Source organism: Lithobates pipiens, unplaced genomic scaffold, assembly GCF_037356315.1.
Source record: "Lithobates pipiens isolate NorthernLeopardFrog02 unplaced genomic scaffold, aLitPip1_a1.2 Scaffold_28, whole genome shotgun sequence".
NCBI classification, from domain to species: domain Eukaryota; kingdom Metazoa; phylum Chordata; class Amphibia; order Anura; family Ranidae; genus Lithobates; species Lithobates pipiens.
This window is the reverse complement of record NW_027507789.1, coordinates 29,161,986-29,185,971: the sequence shown is the minus strand read 5'-3', so window position 1 is coordinate 29,185,971 and position 23,986 is coordinate 29,161,986. Positions and strand designations below refer to the sequence as shown.

The window sequence follows — 23,986 nt, the reverse complement described above, 5'->3', positions numbered from 1 at the left end:
GTTTAGGGGCCAACTACGGTTTCCTGAAGGAGATTCTGCAGCCATTATACTTCTGGATGTTAGACTCTCAACACAAACTGTCGTCCAGGGCCATACAGGTAACCATTACAAGTTCGATTTCATGCGAAAGGCCACAAATGGTTGCATGCTGAATTGCTTTGTATAGGGCTTCCAGCTTTCAGCTGTTTGCTGAAGCCCCACTAGGTCTCCTGCAGGAAACCATAGTCAGACACTAAACACATGTGTAAATGAGACCTAAAATCTTCTTTCCAAAATAAAAAAACACAACACACTTTGCTGTAACTGCTACAAAAGCTTATCTGGCATTCAATCGGTTTCCTCTTACTCAAGGTCAAAACAACATGTCCACCTACATCTATCCTATCTACAAGGTGACAACACCTGTGTGATTGCACTGCAAAGGTTACCAGCGTTGTCTAGGTAAAAATGATTTCACGGTCTACATAGGTCACATGATTTCACAAACTTTATATATAGATCACATGATCTCAGGGACAGATCCTCTATACATGTAAACTTACTGTGCTATCAGGATTGCCTGCAGGAACTTCTTCTAGGGAGTCTAAAGAAGGATTGTTCTTTATCTGAAGCTCTATCCTTTCAACCTGAGGCACACAAAGAAAAGAAGATATTTACCATTACACATTACAATGCACACAGTATTTAAAGTGAATGCTTTAGGTCATACAAATTCCAATGCTATTTGTTGCAACAATGCTCTGCAGCACATACTGTACACACAATGCAAACTAGGGACTGTTGAGCACACCATAGTGCAAACCCGCTCATGTGAATAGACCCATTTTTAATGAAGAGCTGCAATCAGCAGCTTGTCAAATGCTAATGAAACATTAATTTACTCTGTAGAGTCTAGGGAACCCTTCTGTTATAGATTCATAGTTACCAAGAGCTTATAGCAGGAGGGTATGCCGCTGACGTAAGGGATACTGGGCTGGTAAACTGCAAGCAGTTTTGTTCTGAAGTATCCCTTACATTGGTGGTAGTGAAAGGGTTAGGTGAATCTGTAGCTTTGCATGGAGATAAGAAAGTAGGAACAAAAGCAAAGTTGTTGCTAAGTTACAGTTGGTAATTGGTGACCAATCAAATTCCCTGTTTCATTACCTAGGGATTAAAAGAAAAAACCCAGATGGCCACTATGGGTGATACTGTACCTTTTGATTTTGTTTTATTTTTTAAATAAACTCCATTCAATATTATTAAAAATTGTATGGTGTTTATGTGAATATTGGAGAAAATCACAAGAAACTCAAACTAGAGTGGAGCTATGCATGATTGTGGAAGAGAGAAAGGAAAAAAAATAGGAAAGTTACGATATGTCCAGAATCCCTGCCAGGACTTCCAATGCCACTCGCAGAATCCCTGCCAGGACTTCCAATGCCACTCGCAGAATCCCTGCCAGGACTTCCAATGCCACTCGCAGAATGCCTGCCAGGACTTCCAATGCCACTCGCAGAATCCCTGCCAGGACTTCCAATGCCACTCGCAAAATCCCTGCCAGGACTTCCAATGCCACTCGCAAAATCCCTGTCAGGACTTCCAATGGCACTTGCAGAATCCCTGCCAGGATTTCTATTGGAACTCACAGAATCCCTACCAGGACATAAAATGGCAGTCGCAAAATTCCTTTCCAAGACTTCCAATGGAACACAGAGAATCCACGCCAATACCTTCAATGGCATTCTATGAATCAGTGCCAGGACTTCCAGGGTTTCTTAAAACAACACCCAGCACGTCTTCTGCCTAAATGGTATTTAAGCTCTCAGCCTTTGAAACTTCTCCTTAACAAGAGCTTTAATACCAAAGCCAGTTATCTGTTTTTCCTCACCCACATTATCTGACCATTTTCTGGTCTCCTGCTTTCTTGGTTGCCGACATATACTGTCTGAATTCTTTCTGCTTGCTGCCTGCTAAGACCCTTGCCTGAACCCAATTACTTTCTCATCTCCAGCCCAGTTTATCACCTGCTCATTGCCGAACCAAACAGTCTGCCTTCTCTTTGCTTGCCAAGATCTCTGTTAATGTCCACTGTACCAGTACCCTGCTTTCCTGTCTCCACACCATAGCTCCCTGGTGCTTGCTAATCCCTGGTAACACAATCCCAGGGGCCCATGACCTGGTACCAACTGCAGCAAAGAGCCTCAGTGGCCACAACGTTTTCTGTCCTATCTCCAACATCAGGAGGTCTGGTGAGGACCAGCTGGTACTTAGATTATGTACCCTGGGAGAAGCTGCATCACCAGCCAGACAGTATCCTAACAGAAAGACAGGAGAAGAGCATAGTGGATGGATGACATCTGGCAAATGACGAGGAGTTGTGATGTAAAGCAGAACAATAACCAGGCAACAGACAAGGCAAGGCAAAAAGCAAAGTTCACCACAGACCTCAAACGGTCATGGTAGTGGTAATGGTAGCTCCATACACCTTTCCTTCCTAGAGATTCAGTATATCTCAGGCAAGGGTATGGCTCCCTTCTGCAGAGATTGAAGCCAAATTACTAATCACATTTACCTTATTTTCAGGGCTGTCTGGCACCTGCTGTTCTGTTAATAGCGGTAGAACATCTGATGTGTACGTCTGCCACCACAGCACCAGGAATGGCAGATGCTGATTCCCACTCAGAGGTTCCTCTTCTACAATCCATTTGGTTTGTGGATTATATTTACAGTTCCAGGGCTTAGGGGTTCCGATGAAGTGAACAACCTTCGCCTCGGAGCCAAATCTATGAAGACAAAGTATAAACTGCTCATTCACTCCTGTATATTAACTGGACATAATTATAGAAAATATATCTAAAGACATTTTTTTTAGTTGGGGACGGTGACTTGTGTGTCCCCATTGGAGAGATTGGCCATCACTTCCTTTTTCCATATAAACAACAGGTGAGAGAAAATCTCCCCAAGGTGAGTTATTATTGCAACAAAAGTCTGCATTTGAAGACTTGCCCTTTTTTCTCTTCTGAGGGTTACTTCAAAATTTTGGATTTCCCATGTTCTGTCCTGCTGATAATGGGTGACTAGGACAAAACGAGAGGGTGAATTTTCCATGTGTTGAAACAAACTGCAATAAAAACCTGACAGAGGTTTCATCCCTTGCACACAGACAAAAAGTCTGGCTTTAGATACACTTTGTATTCAAATGATTTTGATTAAAATTTAAAAGTCACTGCTCTGATTGGTGTGTTTCAGTTTGTGCTTAAGCTATTGAGCTCTGTGCTCCTCACAGTGCAAGAAGCACATGACCTCATAGCACAACTGCAAAAGATTACAAAAAAATGGTTTATACCTTCTTATAATTTTTCCTGTGCTTTTCAGGGCTTCTACAGAGGTTGTAGAAGCAGTATGAAAACACTGGCCTACAAAAACGAATTTTACAGTGCTAGAGTGATATAAAGTGCTAGATGTCAAGTGGGACCAAGTCAGCACCCCTAAATTTGTTCCAAGCAGAAAGCAATAATTGTTAGCAAATATTCAGAGTCACTATTTGGGTATAAAATAGGAATACTCACTGTTTAAAGGCTGGTGAGTATGTGTATATAGAACTGATACTCAAATTATAGATGAAGGGTAGATGTTTGCTGATGTCAGCCGTCGCCCAGTTACCAAAGAAACTATTTAATAGCCCTTGGTCACCTCCTGTAATGAATAACAAATCAGGCAACAATTTCAACACAATGTTCAAAATAATAAATTTTATATATATATACACACACACAGAAATCTGTTATAGTCCCTGATTCCAAACATGGCTTATATTAGGACCTGGAGCTTAAAATACATATTTCCCCCTTCTGGTGAAATCTGGTATCACACCTCCACATACAGCAATAAGCAGCAGTGTTCCTGATTGTTTAGATCGGAGATCTCCAGACTTTCCAGGCAAGGGGCCAGTTCACTCCCTTTTAGACTTTAGGGGCCGGACTGTGGCCAGCGAGAGTAGAAAAAGCCCCAGCATCAGTGGGAGTAATCAATGTCCACGACTTCATGGTCAGCGGGAGTAAAAAAATGAAATAGTACCTGTGGTAAGTAGGAGGAGAAATGGTGCCCCATGATTGGTATTAGTAAAAGAATAGGGGCTTGTTGGTGTCAGTGGAAGGAAAAGGTTCTCATCATTGGTTTCAGTGGAAGAAATAGTGCCCAATCTTTGGTGTCAGTAAGAGGACTATTACCCAATGATGAGATTGGTGGGATGAAGAGAGTCCCATTATTGGTATTAATGGAAAGAATAGTGTCCCATCATTGGCATCTATGGAAGAAATAGTGCTGCCACCTTAGTATTCATTGGAGAAATAGTGCCCCATTGTTGGTGTCAGTGGAAAGAATAGAGCCTCATTATTGGTATCAGTGGAACGAATAGTGTCCAATCACTGGCATCTATGGAAGGAATAGTGCTGCCACCTTGGTATTAGAGGGAAAAATAGTGCTCCATTGTTGGTGTCAGTGGAAAGATTAGAGCCCCATTATCAGTAGGAGGAATAGTGCCCGATCATTGAGGTCTATAGAAATAATAGTACTGCCACCTTGGCATTATTTGGAGAAATAGTGCCCCATCACTGGTGTCAGTGGAAGGAATTGTGCCCAAATGTTGGTATCAGGGGAAGAAACAGTGCCCCATCATTGGTGTCACTGGGAGGAATAGTGCCCCATCATCGGTGTCACTGGGAGGAATAGTGCCCCATCATTGGCATCAGTGGGAGGAATAGTGCCCCATCATTGGTATCAGTGGGCGGAATAGTGCCCCATCATTGGTGTCACTGGGAGGAATGGCGCCTCATCATTGGCATCAGTGGGAGGAATAGTGCCCCATCATTGGTATCAGTGGAAGGAATAGTGCCCCATCATTGGTATCAGTGGAAGGAATAGTGCCCCATCATTGGTACCAGTGGAAGGAATAGTGCCCCATCGTTGGTGTCAGCGGAAAGAATATTACCCAATCATTGGTATCAGTGGGGGGAATAGTGCCTCATTTTTTGTGTCAGTGGAAGGAACACTGTCCTATTGTTGGTGTCAGTGGGAGGAAGGGTGCCCCAAAGACTAGATAAATACAAGCAAAGGGCTGCATCCGACCCATGAACTGCAGTTTGGAGACCCCTGATTTAAACCACAGATGTCCAGGAACTATAAACAACAGAATGAGGGTCCAGCTGTCTAGAAGGGGAATGCAGGAGACGGACACCCACAGCTGTTACTATATGGTGCAGTCTCAAGGAGATGGGGCTTTACATTTAACCTTGCAATCCAGCAGAGGAATATAAAAGTAAACAGTTGTTTTTAAAGGTGCCATCTTTATACTTTGAGTGTTGAGGCTGAAAACGCACTTTGTGTTGTAATGCATGCAGTTTTGTGGGTTTTAATGTGTTTGTATGATTTTGATCACTGAAGAGATTTTTAATTGACAGCGACATGCACATTATATTTCCCTACAAATACTATGTAAAGTTTTACCTTAAAAAAATAAATAAAATAAAAAATAATAAAAAAAAGTTTTCGTCTACTGTCTTCTTCATGTACATTTTAATGCATTTTAATCACTTTTAGGGGTAACCATAACATGCCATATTTAATGCAGGGTGTGCTTCCTATAATGCAATTAAGTGCAGAGATAAAACCACATCTGAATGATTTGTACAACAATCATTGTAACGATTTTCCTGTTCTAGATGACTATTATACTGCTGGGAACCAATCAGATCTCAGCACAATGTGTGCAACATGGGAGTCCCGACTTTCCTGGCTGCATGCTTGTTCTACCATAGTGACTTACTACACCTTGAAGATGGCGGCCTTTAAAAAGCCAGCAAAGATAGCTTCCGTATCTTTCTTCTAACAGCTACCTTTTAAGGAAGTACACCCTCCTGACGTTTTCAGCCAAGGGATCTGCCATCTTTGCCTCTGTTTAATCTACAACTGCCATGATCAGGCTGTCACAGTTGGGAGCCACGTGACGAAGCACAATGACATGGCTTGGCTTACCATCAAAGCTGCCGTGATCTTCTGCATACTTAAGAAGCCGGCCAAAGGTCTCCAGGGACGGTCTGAACACAAACACTCCGCTGTTAAAGCAATCCGGCCAACCAGAGTCAGGGGCAGCTGAGAACTCCTCCCGGTCAAAGAGCTCGTCTATGTTACAGAGAACCTATAAAAGAGAGCACAGGCGAGTCTTCCAAGAAATATACACTCATATAGACTAAAATGGGTCAAGTATTAGCAGGCGAGCTTCTGCAAAATGTTATTCTTATCCAGATAACCAGCCGGTGAATGACAGTGGGGAGAGGGCATGGCTGGCATGGGCTAGAAGGCTTTGGGAGGTTCAATGTTTGCTACTCCTACATACATAAGTCTAAACCATTTGACATTTTTTTTTCTTTAAAGCATTAGTGCACCAAAAACTGCTGCTATTTTAGCTATTTTAGTAACCCATTGAGTAGTAGTGGAACTACCAGGGTCGCAAAGGTTGCACTTGTGACCGGGCCATGGTGTTCCACCACTGAGGGGCCCCAAAACATGTAAACGGTCCCGCTGCACGGCCATAAAGCTTGGTTCGCGCTGATGCAACCTCCAAAGTCATGCGACTGCTTGCAATTTCCTTGCCACTTGCTTGCAACATTTGCGATTTAACATTGGAGTCTATGGCACTCAAACCGCACCAAAGTAGTCGTGCAGGACCCTATTCTTTTTTTGTCGCTGTGACTTGAGTTGCATTAATTAAGACGGCACCTATGAAATCATTGAATGTGTTTTGACTTGTCATGCAACTTTATGGGGTTTGATTTATTAAAACTGGAGAGTGCAAAAATCTGGTGCAACAATCTGGTGCAACTCTGCATAGAAACCAATCAGCTTTCAGATTTTTTTGGTCAAACTTTGAGTGAACAAGCTGAAGTTAAGCTGGCCATACATTATACAATTTTCTTATTAAATTTCCTTTAGATTTACCTTCACCTATGTAGTGCAAAGGGCCTGCCTGATTGTAATACATATGGAAAGTGTTTAGGTTTGAGCTCATATTACATAGTTTTAGTAAATCTAAAGGAAAATGGTACAAGAAAATTATATAAATGTATAGCCAGTCTTAGAAGGTGATTGGCTACTGTGCACAGCTACACAAGATTTTGCACTCTCCAGTTTTAGTAAATCAAACTCTATGCGTAGCAAGTTGCATGATAAGTTTCAGCAGTGGGAACCGGGGGTCATAAAAGACCCAGCAACAGGAGTGAGTCCAGAGCGTCCCTGTTCTTCGTTTCAGGGACAAATTCTTGCCTAAATACCGCCCAGACGCACAGCACTGTGCAAGCTGCTCCCCAGCCGCAATGGAGATATGGGAACCAGCTCCATAGAGAACCAGTCACAATCTCCTGTCATGCGAATTGGATGAGGGGAAAACCCGCATAGGTGTGAACCCAGCCTAAAGGGCCCCAGGATCAGTGGGAAGGTCCTCACGCCTGGAGTGAAGGGCCCCGGACTCAGAGGAAAAGGCCCCGGGGCCAGAGGAAAGCACCCCAGTGGAGGGGGAGGGCTTCATGGCTTCTTGCACCAGGGGGGTTATTATTGAGGGTGGAGAAGAGGGGAGGGGGATTATTATTGAGGGTGGAGAAGCGGGGAGGGGGGTTATTATTGAGGGTGAAAAAGCGGGGAGGTGGGTTATTATTGAGGGTGGAGAAGCAGGGAGGGGGGTTATTATTGAGTGTGGAGAAGCGGGGAGGGAGGTTATTTTTGTGGGTGGAGAAGTGGGGATGGGGGTTATTGAGGGTGGAGAAGCGGGGAGGGGGGTTATTATTGAGGGTGGAAAAGTGGGGAGGGGGGTTATTATTGAGGGTAAAGAAGTGGGAGGGGGGTTATTATTGAGGGTGGAAAAGTGGGGAGGGGGGTTATTATTGAGTGTGGAGAAGCGGGGAGGGGGTTATTATTGAGAGTGGGGAAGTGGGATGGGGGTTATTATTGAAGGTGGAGAAGCGGGGAGGGGGGTTATTATTTTTGAGGGTGGAGAAGTGAGGAGGGGGGTTATTTTTGAGGGTGGAGAAGTGGGGAGGGGGGTTATTTTTGAGGGTGAAGTGGGGAGGGGGGTTATTTTTGAGGGTGAAGTGGGGAGGGGGGTTATTATTGAGGGTGGAGAAGTGGGAGGGGGGTTATTATTGAGGGTGGAGAAGCAGGGAGTGGGGTTATTATTTTTGAGGGTGGAGAAGCAGGGAGGGGGGTTATTATTGAGGGTAAAGAAGCAGGGAGGGGGGTTATTATAGAGGGTGGAGAAGGGGGGAGCGGGGTTATTATTGAGGGTAAAGAAGCGGGAGGGGGTTATTATTTTTGAGGGTGGAGAAGCGGGGAGGGGGGTTATTTTTGAGGGTGGAGAAGCGGGGATGGGGGTTATTATTGAGGGTGGAGAAGCAGGGAGGGGGGTTATTATTGAGGGTGGAGAAGCAGGGAGGGGGGTTATGACTGAGGGTGGAGAAGCGGGGAGGGGGGTTATTATTGTGGGTGGATAAGTGGGGAGAGGGGTTCTTATTGAGGGTGGAGAATCCGAGAGGGGGGTTATTATTGAGGGTGGAGAAGGGGGGAGGGGGGTTATTATTGAGGGTGAAGAAGGGGGGTTATTATTGAGGGTGGAGAAGCAGGGAAAGGGGTTTTTATTGAGGGTGGAGAAGCAGGGAGGGGGGTTATTATTGAGGGTGGAGAAGGGGGGTTATTATTGAGGGTGGAGAAGCAGGGAAAGGGGTTATTATTGAGGGTGGAGAAGGGGGGGAGGGGGGTTATTATTGAGGGTGGAGAAGGCGGGTTATTATTGAGGGTGGAGAAGCAGGGAGGGGGGTTATTATTGAGGGTGGAGAAGGGGGGGAGGGGGGTTATTATTGAGGGTGGAGAAGGCGGGTTATTATTGAGGGTGGAGAAGCAGGGAAAGGGGTTATTATTGAGGGTGGAGAAGTAGGGAGGGGGGTTATTATTGAGGGTGGAGAAGCAGGGAGGGGGGTTATGACTGAGGGTGGAGAAGCGGGGAGGGGGGTTATTATTGTGGGTGGATAAGTGGGGAGAGGGGTTCTTATTGAGGGTGGAGAATCAGGGAGGGGGGTTATTATTGAGGGTGGAGAAGGGGGAGGGGGGTTATTATTGAGGGTGAAGAAGGGGGGTTATTATTGAGGGTGGAGAAGCAGGGAGGGGGGTTATTATTGAGGGTGGAGAAGGGGGGGAGGGGGGTTATTATTGAGGGTGGAGAAGGCCGGTTATTATTGAGGGTGGAGAAGCAGGGAGGGGGGTTATTATTGAGGGTGGAGAAGGGGGGGAGGGGGGTTATTATTGAGGGTGGAGAAGGCGGGTTATTATTGAGGGTGGAGAAGCAGGGAAAGGGGTTATTATTGAGGGTGGAGAAGGGGGGGAGGGGGGTTATTATTGAGGGTGGAGAAGGCGGGTTATTATTGAGGGTGGAGAAGCAGGGAAAGGGGTTATTATTGAGGGTGGAGAAGTAGGGAGGGGGTTTCATGGCCGAATTCAGGGCTTTGAAGGTTCTAGTTACACTTCTGCCATTGAGATCTCCATTTTATACTTGGCCCTGGCTCTGTTCCTGCCCACTTTGTTCCATTCTCCATACAATACATTAAAATCCCTCTAGGGTGAGAACCCTCATATTGGGCATGCTAGGTATACAGACTCGGGAACCCAGCACAGAGATCTCCCCTGATCTGAGGTTGTCATGTGGTTGAACACTCATCTACCAAATATTAGTGTTGGATGGACTGGACTTTCCCACCTTTCACTGAGATTCACATCAGCATGCAGCTTTGCATGGTCATGTGCAATCATCAAACAATTCTTCAAATAAAATATTTTTGCTTTTACTTACCTATGTTGTAAAAGGGTTCCCACTTCTTGGTACATCGTAGGCATGGGTGACCAGGGATGAGCTCAGGCGTGTTCAGATCATAGTCCAAACCCTCCTGAGAGATCCCACTAAGAAGCTGTCAGTGTACTTGGCAAATCATAAGTGGCCAAGGCATTCCTCACCTCTTGGAAGATCTCAGGGAAGAGGCTTCCTCCTGCAGTGTAATTTTGCATGGGGCATGCGCAAGATAAGGCACATGATGTCCTTGGTGGGCCGGCAAAGGAGAAAGAAGAAGCTGGCTGCCAATGGCATTTTTCGTTAACCGGCAGCATGTGTTTCCCAGTAGGAACTGGGGAAACTATTTGAGGAGGGTTATTGGGTGGATTGCTTCTTAGCTCCCCTCTGCTATCCTCCCACTGACACCAATGATGGGGCACTATTCCCCCCACTGACACCAACGATGGGGCACTATTCCCCCCACTGACACCAACGATGGGGCACTATTCCCCCCACTGACACCAACGATGGGGCACTATTCCCCCCACTGACACCAATGATGGGGCACTATTCCCCCCACTGACACCAATGATGGGGCACTATTCCCCCCACTGACACCAATGATGGGGCACTATTCCCCCCACTGATACTAATGAGGGAGCACTATTCCTCCCACTGACACCAATGATGGAGCACTATTCCTCCCACTGACACCAATGATGGAGCACTATTCCTCCCACTGACACCAATGATAGGGTCGTGCAGCACAGTTGTACAGTGGGGCAAAAAAGTATTTAGTCAGCCACTAATTGTGCAAATTCTCCCACTTAAAAAGATGAGAGAGGCCTGTAATTGTCATCATAGGTATACCTCAACTAGACAAAATGTGTAAACAAATCCAGACAATCACAATGTCTGATTTTTGAAAGAATTCATTTGCAAATTATGGTGGAAAATAAGCATTTTGTCACCTACAAACAAGCAAGATTTCTGGCTCTCACAGACCTGTATCTTCTTCTTTAACCACTACAATACAGGGCACTTTCGCCCCGTTCCTTCACAGCCCAATTTTCAGCTTCCAGCGCTCTCGCATTTTCAATGACAATTGCGCGGTCGTGCTACTCTGTACCCAAATGAAATTTTTATCATTTTGTTTGCACAAATAGAGCTTTATTTTGGTGGTATTTATTCACGACTCCATTTTGCTATGTGGGCACGCACGTGTGCGCGTGATCCCCCTCCTTTTGATGGACATTCCTGAACCTCCAGTCCGAAGGAGAGAGCTCCCACGCAGCCGTATATATATATTGGCCGGGTGGGAAGTAGTTAAAAGGCTCCTCTGTCCTCCACTCATTACCTGTTTGAACTTGTTATCATATAAAAGACACCTGTCCACAACCTCAAGCAGTCTCACTCCAAACTCCACTATGGTGAAGACCAAAGAGCTGTCGAAGGACACCAGAAACAAAATTGTAGACCTGCACCAGGCTGGGAAGACTGAATCTGCAATAGGCAAGCAGCTTGGTGTGAAGAAATCAACTGTGGAAGCAATAATTAGAAAATGAAAGACATACAAGACCACTGATAATCTCCCTCGATCTGGGGCTCCACACAAGATCTCACCCCGTGGAGTCAAAATGATTACGAGAATGGTGAGCAAAAATCCCAGAACCACACAGGGCCACCTAGTCAGTGATCTGCAGAGAGCTGGGACCAACGTAACAAAGGCTGCCATCAGTAACACACGCCAGGGACTCAGATCCTGCAGTGCCAGACGTGTCCCCCTGCTTAACCACTTGCTTACTGGGCACTTAAACCCCCCTCAGTCCCAGACCAATTTTCAGCTTTCAGCGCTGATGCACTTTGAATGACAATTGCGCGGGCATACAACACTGTACCCAAATGAAATTTTTATCATTTTTTTTCCCACAAATAGAGCTTTCTTTTGGTGGTATTTAGTTACAGCTCGGAGTTTTATTTTTTGCTAAACAAACAAAAAAAGATGCAAAAATAAATAAATAAATAAATCATGTTTTAATAGTTTGTTATAAAATTTTGCAAACGGGTCATTTTTCTCCTTCATTGAAGTGCGCTGATTAGGCGGCACTGATAGGCTGCATTAGTGGGCACTGATGGGCTGCATTGGTGGGCACTGATAGGCTGCATTGGTGGGCACTGATAGGCTGCACTGGTGGGCACTGATAGGCATAGTTAAGGCGGCACTAATAGGCACAGATAAGGCCGCACCGATGGGCACAGATAAGGCGGCACTGATAGGCAAAGATGGGCACAGATAAGATGGCACAGATGGGTGGCATGGATGGGCACTGATAGGTACCACTGATAGATGGGACTGATGGGCACTGATAGGTGGCACTGATAGGTGGCACTTCTGGGCACTGATGGGCGGCACTGCTGGGCACTGATGGGCGGCACTGCTGGGCACTGATGGGCGGCACTGGGGTGCAGCACCTTTGAGGCAGATTGTGGGCACTGTGGGTGGCACTGTGGGCACTGCTGAGTGGCACTATGGGCACTGCTGGGTGGCACTGACGGGGGGCACTTACTTTTTATTAGGGTGGCACTGCAGGGGGCAGGTGGGCACTGGCAGGGGGCAGGTGGGCGCTTGCATTGTTGGCCGTGATCGGGACTGATGTCCCGATCACGGCCGCCGGTGATCGGCTTTTTTTTTCTCCTCGCGCTGTCAGCGCGAGGAGGAATACTAGCCGATTACCGGCTCCGTTATATCACCTGATCAGCTGTCATTGGCTGACAGCTGATCACGTGATAAGGGGTCGGGATCGACCCCTTGCACGGATCGGTGATCAGGCGAGTCTCATGGACTCGCCGATCACAGAGCGCGCCGCGCGCGCCCCTTTAGGGGGCGCTCAGGCCGCTCGTACACGGGACTATGTCAATAGACGTAGTCCCGGAAAAGGAGATCCGCACTGTAGCCGTCATTTGGCTATAGCGCGGATCTCAAGTGGTTAAGCCAGTACATGTCCGGGCCCATCTGAGGTTTGCTAGAGAGCATTTGGATGATCCAGAAGAGGATTGGGAGAATGTCATATGGTCAGATGAAACCAAAGTAGAACTGTTTGGTAGAAACACAACTCGTTGTGTTTGGAGGAGAGAGAATGCTGAGTTGCAACCAAAGAACACCATACCTACTGTGAAGCATGGGGGTGGCAACATCAAGCTTTGGGGCTGTTTCTCTGCAAAGGGAACAGGACGACTGATCCATGTACATGAAAGAATGAATGGGGCCATGTATCGTGATATTTTGAGTGCAAACCTCCTCCCATCAGCAAGGGCATTGAAGATGAAACGGGGCTGGGTCTTTCGGCATGACAATGATCCCAAACACATCGCCCGGGCAACGAAGGAGTGGCTTCGTAAGAAGCATTTCAAGGTCCTGGAGTGGCCTAGCCAGTCTCCAGATCTCAACCCCATAGAAAACCTTTGGAGGGAGTTGAAAGTCTGTGTTGCCCAGCGACAGCCCCAAAACATCACCGCTCTAGAGGAGATCTGCATGGAGGACATGGGCCAACATACCCGCAACAGTGTGTGACAACCTTGTGAAGACTTACTGAAAACGTCTGACCTCTGTCATTGCCAACAAAGGATATATAACAAAGTATTGAGATGAACTATTGATATTGACCAAATACTTATTTTCCACCATAATTTGCAAATAAATCCTTTCCAAATCAGACATGTGATTGTCTGGGTTTGTTTCCACGTTTTGTCTAGTTGAGGTATACCTATGATGACAATTACAGGCCTCTCTCATCTTTTCAAGTGGGAGAACATGCGCAGTTGGTGGCTGACTAAATACTTTGTTGCCCCTCTGTACATGAGATAGTTTGCTTGACTATCTGCGCACACAGATGGCCTGGTAGAGCCCGTTGGCACATAATGGAGCAGGGGCAAAACCACCTGAAAGGCAGTCTGGAGTTTCGCTTTAAGGGGATTATTCTTAAAGGATTGGCGAACGCTGACAGCAAATTGTTATACCTAGAACACTGGAATGCTGACAAAAAGGAACCACTATAGGTCCACATGGGGTTTTGCCGTACTCACGATGGTGTCAGCATCCAGGAACACGCACTTTGTGTACTGTGTGAGGGTCCAGCACCGGATCTTGGTGAAGGTCACCCCAAGTTCTGGTCTCTTCAGCAAAGACAGGCGTACCGAGTCTTCGCTGTCCAAGACGTCCACCTCAACGATTTCATCAAAAACTTCCCGCAGGATTCCCCTGCAAATAGAAGAGCCAACAACTGGTATAAATCTAACTTCATACAGGAGTCCTTTGATCTCTGTGGAAAAAACACAGGAGGAAGACAGGACCACCCACTAGATTTCCTCCAGTGTTTTTCTATAGATACCATGATGCCAGAATAAGGAAACTGTAGGGGGTATTTAATGATAAAACAAATTGCAGAGTATTTGTCCTGTGAAACTGCATGGACATTCGTTCTGTGCTAACTGGTGCAAAATGGAATCCTTTTCAGTTATATTTTCTCCAGGACAAATGTTTTCATTCATTCAGAACAGAAGAAATCAGGAAAATACTGTATTATAGCGGTCTCCAAAATGTGTCTCTTTGCCTGCCTATATCCAGCCCTTGGAGCATTACATTCAGTGACACCAAGAAGGGGGCACAATTCCTCCCGCTGATACCAATGATGGGGTGCTATTCCTTCCTGATACCAACAACAGGGAACTATTCCTCCGAGTGACACCAACGATGGGGCACTATTCCTGCCACTGTCACCAACCATAGGGGCACTACTCCTATGACTGACAACAATGCGGCACTATTTCTTCCCCTGATGCCAACAATTGGGCACAATCCTCCCACTGACACCAAAGATAGAGCACTATTCCTGACACCAATGATGGGGCACTATTTTTTCCAGTGATAACAACGATGGGGCACCATTCCTTCCACTGATACCAATGATGGGGCACTATTCTTTCCACTGACACTAGTAATGGGCCGGTATTCATTCCACTGACACCAATGATGGGGCACTATTCCTCCTACTCACACCAATAATGGGACACTGTTTCTCCCACAGACACCAATGATGGGGCACTATTCCTCCCCACTGACACCAATGATGGGGCACTATTCCTCCCACTGACACCAACAATGGGGGCACTACTCCTATGACGGACAACAATGGGGCACAATTTCTTTCCCTGATGCCAACAATTGGGCACAATTCCTCCCACTTACACCAATGATAGGGCACTATTCCTGCCATCAATGATGGGGCACTATTTTTTCCAGTGATAACAATGATGGGGCACCATTCCTTCCACTGACACCAATAATGAGGCGCTATTCCTCCCACTGACACCAATAATGGGACACTATTCCTCCCACAGACATCAATGATGGGGCACTATTCCTCCCACTGATACCAATGATGGGGCACTATTCCTTCCACTGACACCAATGATGGGGTACATTATTTGCCTTGTATCAATGGCTCTAATGCATTTTACCAAAATGTTGCCAACATGCCCAGATTCTCTTTCAAACTCCATTGTCGTTCTTCCCTACAATGCAGTCAGGGGCATGCCACCAATGAGGCAAAGTGAGACCCTTGGTGGAGTGTCCAATTCCAGACATTCTGCCCTCACTGCAGCTCAGTAACACTGCTCTGTATACAAAGGGCAGCATTACTAAGCTGGTTGCTAGGTTGCTGGCAGCTGGGTACTACAGCACCACTGGTTGTTATGCCACAGGCACCCGACTGCACCATACAACCAATGACATGGTATGGCCCAGTCACCGGGCATCCTAGCAACCAACCGTCGTGTCGGTGTCATTGGTTACTAGGTGGTAGGGCCACTTTATTAATCGTTGCTGTGCCAGCATCCCAGCAACCAAAGGGGGAGTAGCAAAAATGAGGTGGCATCTTTGGAAGTAGGGGTGGTGGCATAACTGGAAAGGGTTGTTCCAAAAACAGCCGTCTCAGATGGCGATTAACCTGAGCATGCTCCTGAGCACAGCTTACCTCATTCGACCGGTAACCTCCGACGTCACTATGATCACCAGCTGATGGGATGTTTTATGATTTCTAAGCGACTTCCCGAGAACTAAAGCGCCTTGACAATAGAGATCATTGGTGCCGAGGGTGACAAACGCTTGGGCTGTAACTGAGAGACAAAAGGAGAAATTAAGTGAATCTTTGATTTGGTGGCACTGAGACACACATACTTTTTTCCATGCATCCTTTTAACCACTTGTTTACTGGGAACTTAACCCCCCCTCCTGCCCAGACCAATTTTCAGCTTTAAGAGCTGATGCACTTTGAATGACAATTGCGCAGTCATACAACACTGTACCCAAATGACATTTTTATCATTTTTTCCCCACAAATAAAGCTTTCTTTTGGTGGTATTTGATCACCTCTGCGGTTTTTATTTTTTGTTAAAAAAAATTTAAAAGACCAAATTTTTTTTTTTAAATGTATATTTTTTATAAAATTTTGCAAACAGGCAATTTTTCTCCTTCATTGATGTACGCTGATGAGGCGGCACTGATGGGCACCGATAGGTGGCAGTGATGCGCACTGATGGGTGGCAATAATGGGCACTGATCAGTGACACCGATAGGCAGCACTGCTAGGTGGCACTGATTGGCACCACTGGTGGGCATTAATAGGCGGCACTCATGGGCACTGGCAGGTGGCACTAATGGTGGTACTGGTGTGCACAGAGGAGGCAGATGTGCCTCCTTCCTCTTCAGGACCGATGTCTCTTGCACATAAGCCGGTGATCGGCTTTTTTTTCTCTTCACGCTATCAGCGTGAGTAAAAAAAAAAAAAAAACGATCACCGATCTTTTGTTTACGTCATGTGATCAGCTGTCATTGGTTGACAGCTGATCACGTGGTAAGGGGCTAGGATCGCTGATAAAAATCGCTGATCGCCACCATTACTAGTAAAAAAAAACATTTATCAATAAAAATGCCATAAAACTATCCTATACTATTTTATAGATGCTATAACTTTTGCACAAACCAATCAATAATCGCTTATTGCGATTTTTTTTTACCAAAAATATGTAGATGAATACGTACCGGCCTAAACCGAGGAAAAAAAAATTTTTTTAAATATTTTTTGGGGATATTTTTTTTAGCAAAAAGTAAAAAAAAAATTATGCTTTTTTTCTAAATTCAAAATTGCTATTTTTTTGTTTATATCGCAAAAAATAAAAACCACAGAGTTGATTAAATACCACCAAAAGAAAGCTCTATTTGTGTGAAAAAAAAAGACTTCAATTTTGTTTGGGAGCTACGTCACACGACCACACAATTGTCAGTTAAAGCAACACAGTGCTGAATCGCAAAAAGTGCTCTGGTATGGAAGAGGGTAAAATCTTCCTGGGCTGAAGTGGTTAAAGTGCATTTTTTCCCAAAAAAAAAAATTGCGTGTGAAAGACCGCTGTGCAAATACAGTGTGACATAAAATATTGCAACAGCAATAGGGTCTCTGCTAAAAAAATATATATATCTATATATATAAAGTTTGAGGGGTTCCAAGTAATTTTCTAGCAAAAAAATACTGATTTTAACCTGTAAGCAACAAGTGTCAGAAAAGGTTCAGTGGTTAAACTGCCCTCATCTACAGACAGAAGTTCATCCCATTGATCTAAAAGAACTAAATGTTACAATGTTTCTCTTTAGCGATGTTGTGAGAAACTTGGCACGCTGCCTGTTTTGTTTTTTTCGACAGCTGTTGGCTTGTGCAGAGAACTCTCTGCACTGAATCGAGGAAATGCTTTTTTAAGATCGGGAGGGTGGGTAAAATCGTGATCTCGATTCTTTAACGATTAATTGTGCAGCTCTAGCATGTGCCTATATGAGATGGAAGGGGGTTACATCTCATCCTTGCAGATAAATCACATGGCGGAAGCCACAGCTGATGCCATGGCAAACACAGGGGTCTGAGTGGAGGAGGAGGAACCCACAGTCACGGCAGGGCTGTGGGCACTGACCTGTGGGATGCAATGACTAGGCAAAGTTGTAATGCAATATCACCGCTGTTAGAAGAGGGGCCTTAGAGCATGGTGGACCCGAGTAATTGTCCAGTTTGCACCCCCCCCCCCCAATGCCGCCCTGCTTAGGAAGGTGAAGCTTCTGCAGTGTAGTACAGATGGAAAGTCTAACTTTACTTACCGGGCATTCTGGATGGATGTTGGGTCAGCCTTGGTTAAAATCTATCGTGAGATTCTTCAACGTATTTCTACAAATAATAACAGTAACAGATCTTCACATTGTCCATAACCAGCACAGTTCTTATATAATGGTCACACATGTCATTTAGTGCACATAGCAGAAATTCCATTCTGTAAATCAATAGCTCGCCTCTACACACCCACACAGGAACACATAATACATGATGCTAGTTATAGCAGGGAGGGATTCCTAGAATGATTATTATAAAGAGGGGGGAGGGCTTTTCAATAAACCTAAGGAGTGCAACATGTCAGAACCCACAATTTGTGTTATTAAAGTCAGGCTATTATTAGAGTCAAGGCTTCTGATGGCTTGCTATGGGCTCTGCACTCTGCAGTTGGCTCCTTGCATTTATGGTAGACAAGTGCAGTTCCTTTCGTTCCGAATTGAAATTCGTACAAATTTTCATTGTTCAGAAATTCGGATGTATCAGCCAACAGCTTGTTACAGGGGGCACCCAAGCTGAGTCAGAGCTCCATGTATCCATTCAGACAGGGAGCCCTGACCTGGCCCCACCCCCTCTCTCCCCCGATTGGCTGACTAACAGCAGCAGGAGCCAATGGCGCCACTGCTTTGTCTCTCCCACAGCAGAAAACGAGGGCATAGAACAAGAAAAAAATACTGATGCGTTTCACGCTAAATTTAGCGCTTACTCATAGCTATGAGTAGGCGCTAAATTTAGCGTGAAACGCGTACGTTTTTTTGTTCTATGCCCTCGTTTTCTGCTGTGGTTCGTGTGATGTAGTGTTTTTTTATTTGAACAATAAAGGCATCAACTATTCCAGATTTGATCCGGAGTGCGCCTGTCCAGAGCTTTTTTCTTCCTCTATCTATCTGCTCCTTTGTCCAAGGAGGAACAGGATGAGCACTGCCAGAGCCCTACATAATGGCCTCCGGCAGGCCACTGGTGTGAATGTCTCAGACTAAACAATCAGAAACAGACTTTATGAGGGTGGCCTGAGGGCCCGACGTCCTCTAGTGGGCCCTGTGCTTATGGCCCTGCCCAATGGAGCTTGATTGGCATTAAAAAACAGAATTGGCAGGTCCGCCACTGGCGCCCTGTGCTTTTTACAGATGAGAGCAGGTTCACCCTGAGCACATGTGACAGACGTGAAAGAGAAGCCGCGGAGAACGTTATGCTGCCTGTAACATCCTTCAGCATGACTGGTTTGGTGGTGGGTAAGCGATGGTCTGGGGAGACATATCCATAGAGGGATGAAGAGACCTCTACAGGCTAGACAATGGCACCCTGACTGTCATTGGGTATCAGGATGAAATCCTTGGACCAATTGTCAGACCCTACACTGGTCCAGCGGGTCCTGGGTTCCTCCTGGTGTACAATGCCCATCCTTATGTAGTGAGAGTATGCAGCCAGTTCCTGAAGGATGAAGGAATTGATACCACTGATTGGCCCCCACACTCTCCTGACCTAAATCCAATAGAACACCTCTGGGACATTATGTTTTGGTTCATCCAAGAATGGCAGGCTATACCTCAGTCTGTTCAGGAGCTCAGTAAGGTCTTGTTCCAGATCTGAGAGGAGATACCCCAGGACACCATCCGACATCTCATTAGGACCTTCCCCCGTCGTTGTCAGGCATGCATACAATCACCTGGGGGCCATACAAAATACTGAGGACCATTTTGAGTTGCTGCAATGAAATTTCAGCAAAATGGACAAGCCTGCTGCATCAACTTTTTCACTTTTATTTTCGGGGGGCGTCTTTGGGAATTCAGTCCCTCTGTAGGTTGATCATTTCCATCAAACAATGTGGCATCCTTTCGTTCTTAACACATTACCCCGTCCATATCGGTATAGAGATCCAGCATGAGATGTCTGTGCTCTCAAACTGTTTCTTTATTTTATTTTTGTACATTGCATCTTTTTCTCCATACTAGAGGAGAAAAATGTAAAAAAAAAAAAGTAAAATAAAATAAAAAATAAGATAAAATACATAGATCAGGGTTTGAGCCAAGGTTAAGGTCAAAGGTCATGGGGAAGGGTCAAAGGTCAGTGTGTTTTAGAATGGATGAAAAAAAGCAAAATGCACACTTTTGGTTCCGGGACCTACTACGGGTACAAACAATAAATAACATACAGTATCGCTGCGATCAATAGGAACATTTATTTTAGGTTATTTTTTTGATGGAAGTTATTGTAATTTGTAATAGTAAGAAATATACAGCTAAATAAACAAAAAAAAATATTTTCTATTGGCAGATGTTCTAATCTCTCTCCATTCTACCAAAAAGTAAAAAAAAAAGAAAAGAAAAGAAAAAAAAAAGAAAATAGTTTTGCCTTGAGCTACACTTTAATTTGCCATAACTGTGTATTTTATGTACACAGAACCGGGAATGTTTGGAAGATACATTCTATACATTTAGGAAGTGATTAAAGAGGAAGTAAAGGGAAAAGAAAAAAACGCCCTGCAAGGCAAAGGCATAATGAGCTAGTATGTATAGCATACTAGCTCATTATGAATAACTTACCATACGAAGCCCCCAAAGCGGTCCTCCGTCTTCTTCTTCCCCACTACCATGGATCCCGGAGCGACTGGGAGCCGACACTCGCGACATATCGCCGCGATCTGTGGCCTGCCCAGTGCACCGCTGTCTATGGCGCATTAAACCGTGTAGGTTTAGGAGATATTTCTTGGACCTACAGGTAAGCCTTAATCTAGGCTTACCTGTAGGTCAAAGTGGTTTGTAAGGGTTTACAACCACTTTAAAGACATGTACGGCCATAGAGGTTCCCAGAGACCAGATCATCTCTGATTGCCTCTATGGTTTTGGAGGACCAGAGCGACGTCATGACACCACTTCTGGTCTGGGGCAGAAAGAATCAATTTCCTTTTCTTTTTTTAAACAAAAGATCTTTTTTTTTTTTCTTTTGGTAAAGGAGAGCTTTGGGGTTTTATTGACCACAGATCTCTCCATAAATAGTTACAAAAGATGTTTACATTTCTTGTAATAGGAATAAAAAATAAATAAATAAAGAGACAGTTGAAAAAAAAATTTAAAATATATATGAAAATAAAAATGTAAAAGTGCCCCAATTCCTCCTGTGTGATAGAAATAAACGTGATAAAAAAAATATATATATATATAAAGGGACAGTAAAAATAAAATAAGAAAAAAAATAAAAATGAAAGCACGCACCCCATCCCTCCTGTGTGATAGAAATAAAAGTAATATAAAGAAAAAAAAAGGACAGTATAAAAATAAAATAAGAAAAAAAAAAAAAATTAAAGGGCGCACCCCCATCCCTCCCGTGTGATAGAAATAAAAGTGATAAAAAAATAGATGAAAAAAAAAGGGACAGTGTAAAAATAAAATAAGAAAAAAATAAATAGAAATTAAAGCGCACGCCTCCATCCCTCCCATGTGATAGAAATAAAAGTGATACAAAAATAAATAAAAGGGACAGTGTAAAAATAAAATAAGAAAAAAAAAATGTAAAGCACCCCCATCCCTCCAGTGTAATACAGATATAAAAGTGATATAAAGAAATAAAGGGACAGTGTAAAAATAAAATAAGAAAAAATAAACAAAGATTAAAACGCCCCCATCCCTCCTGTGTGATAGGAATTAAAGTAATTAAAAAAACAGTGTCAAACATAAAAAAAAAAAAGAAAAACATTTCTTAAATCACCCCCGTGCTCGCATGCAAAAATGAACGCGTATTGAAACGGTATTCGCACCACACATGTGAGGTATCGCCGCGAACGTTACAGCGAGAGCGATAATTCTACTGCCAGACCTCCTCTGTAACTCTAAACATGTAACTTGTAAAAAAAAAAAAAATATTTAAGTGACGCCTATGGAGATTTTTAAGTATCAGAGTTTGTTGCCATTCCACGAACGTGCGCACTTTTGAAGCGTGACATGTTAGGTATCTACTTGGCATAACATCATTTTTTTAAAATTTTACCAAATATTTGGGTTATATATCTTTTTTTTTTATTATTATTGTTCAATAACCACTTGCCGACCGCCGCACGACGATGTACGTCCTATTTTTGAAGAGGGATATCTCGGTAACGGCAGCAGCTGCTGCCACAACCGAGATATCCATCTCTTCAGGCGGCGGTCGGCTTTACGATAACGGTGGTCTCCGCGGCGGATTTGCCGCGAGATCACCGCTATCGGCGGCGGGAGAGGTGCCACCCCCCCTCCCGCACCTTCCGCCGCTTACTGGAGCCGTCAATAGCGGCGGAGGCGATCGGGTCCTCTTCCTAGCTGGGCATAGAGACAAGTGAGGCTAAGATGGCCCCCACTCTTCTCTATACCATAGGAGGGCGGAAGCGACGTCAAAACGTCACTTTCGCCCATACCTCTTAAAGGTATATTTTTTTTAAATGTCATTTTTTTTTTTTTGCATTTTAGCCCAAATATGAGATCTGAGGACTTTTTGACCCCAGGTCTCATATTTAAGAGGACCTGTCATGCTTTTTTCTATTACAAGGGATGTTTACATTCCTTGTAATAGGAATAAAAGTGATCCATTTTAATTTTTTTTTAAAAACAGTGTAAAAATAAATAAAATCAATTAAAATAAATAAGAAAAAAAAAAAGTTTTTTAAAAACACCCCGTCACGACGAGCTTGTGCACAGAAGCGAGCGCATACGTGAGTAGCCCCCGCATATGAAAACGGTGGTCAAAGCACACATGTGAGGTATTGCCGCGATCGGTAGAGCGAGAGCAATAATTCTAGCCCTAGACCTCCTCTGTAACGCAAAAAATGCAACCTGTAGAATTTTTAAAATGTCGCTTATGGAGATTTTTGAGGCTAAAAGTTTGACGCCATTCCACGAGCGGGCGCAATTCTGGAGCGTGACATGTTGGGTATCAATTTACTCGGCGTACCATTATCTTTCACAATATAAAAAAAAAATTGGGCTAATTTTACTGTTGTCTTATTTTTTTATTCAAAAAAGTGAATTTTTTTCCAAAAAAAGTGCGCTTCTAAGACCGCTGCGCAAATACGGTGTGAAAAAAAGTATTGCAATGACCGCCATTTTATTCTCTAGGGTGTTAGAAAAAAAAAAAACAATATAAAATGTTTGGGGGTTCTAAGTAATTTTCTAGCAAAAAAAACAGTTTTAAACATGTAAACACCGAGTCTGAAAAAGAGGCCTGGTCCTTAAGTGGTTAAAGTGCGTTCTAAAAATATGTAAAAAAAATTTGCGTTTGAAAAACCGCTGCGCAAATACCATGTGACATAAAACCAAAAAAAGAAAAAAAAAGGGTATATACAATGTTGATGGGGGGGGGGGGGGGGGTGTCTTAGTAATTTTCTTATGAAAAATACCAGATTTATTCTATGGGGGGGGGGGGGTCACACCCAGCAGTGCCTGTCCTCCCTGCACCCCCAATCCTCCATGTAGGTGGCACACTCAGTGATTCCTCCATGCCAGGCTCCCTGCACACACCTCCCCATGCACTGTGATTAGTAGAGGGGATCTCGGAGGGCAGTCCCCGGTACCGGCGGCACACAGACAATCATGCAATCCGGAGACCTGGGTGCGGGAAGTCCTCTGTCTGCCCTTGTGTGCGGTGTCGCTCTGCGGGCTCTCCGGGCTCCCGTGACGTCTCTGCCAGTGGGCGTTGCGGGAAGCGGGGCTGCTTGGCAAAGGGGGCGGGGCTCAGTGCATGGCCCCATCTGTAGTCGGCGGAGAGGCGGGGCAGCTGGGCTTGGAGGGGGCGGAGCTTTGCGCATGGCACCATCTGCAGTGTGCTGAGCCAGTCCTCAGTGCCAGGCAGACACGTACGGCGCTGACATCGCCTGACCCGGTTATTAACCATTTAAGGACTGAGACTCTTTTATGAGATTTGTTGTTTATCAGTTAAAAACTGCTTTTTTTTTGTTTGTTTTTTCTTCTTT

General features: G+C 44.7%; 1 protein-coding gene across 4 annotated transcripts in view; it reads right to left on the bottom strand.

Annotated features, from left to right (window-relative positions):
* LOC143935254 (glycogenin-1-like) overlaps positions 1 to 23,762 on the bottom strand; it is a 35,019-nt gene extending 11,257 nt beyond the window's left edge. For 3 of the 4 annotated variants that reach the window (XM_077458965.1, XM_077458969.1, XM_077458968.1), the window contains exons 1-8: positions 23,622 to 23,762; positions 18,042 to 18,108; positions 15,877 to 16,018; positions 13,928 to 14,102; positions 6,013 to 6,175; positions 3,549 to 3,675; positions 2,552 to 2,762; positions 543 to 626 (exon numbers count right to left, since the gene is read on the bottom strand). In XM_077458965.1, the coding sequence (XP_077315091.1) occupies positions 543 to 626; positions 2,552 to 2,762; positions 3,549 to 3,675; positions 6,013 to 6,175; positions 13,928 to 14,102; positions 15,877 to 16,018; positions 18,042 to 18,048 (909 nt within the window). In that variant the 5' untranslated portion in view covers positions 18,049 to 18,108; positions 23,622 to 23,762. Of the gene's footprint in view, positions 1 to 542; positions 627 to 2,551; positions 2,763 to 3,548; positions 3,676 to 6,012; positions 6,176 to 13,927; positions 14,103 to 15,876; positions 16,019 to 18,041; positions 18,109 to 23,534 lie in introns of all 4 variants that reach the window. The other variant, XM_077458966.1, reaches the window with a different exon arrangement.
* Positions 23,763 to 23,986: the final 224 nt, after the last annotated feature.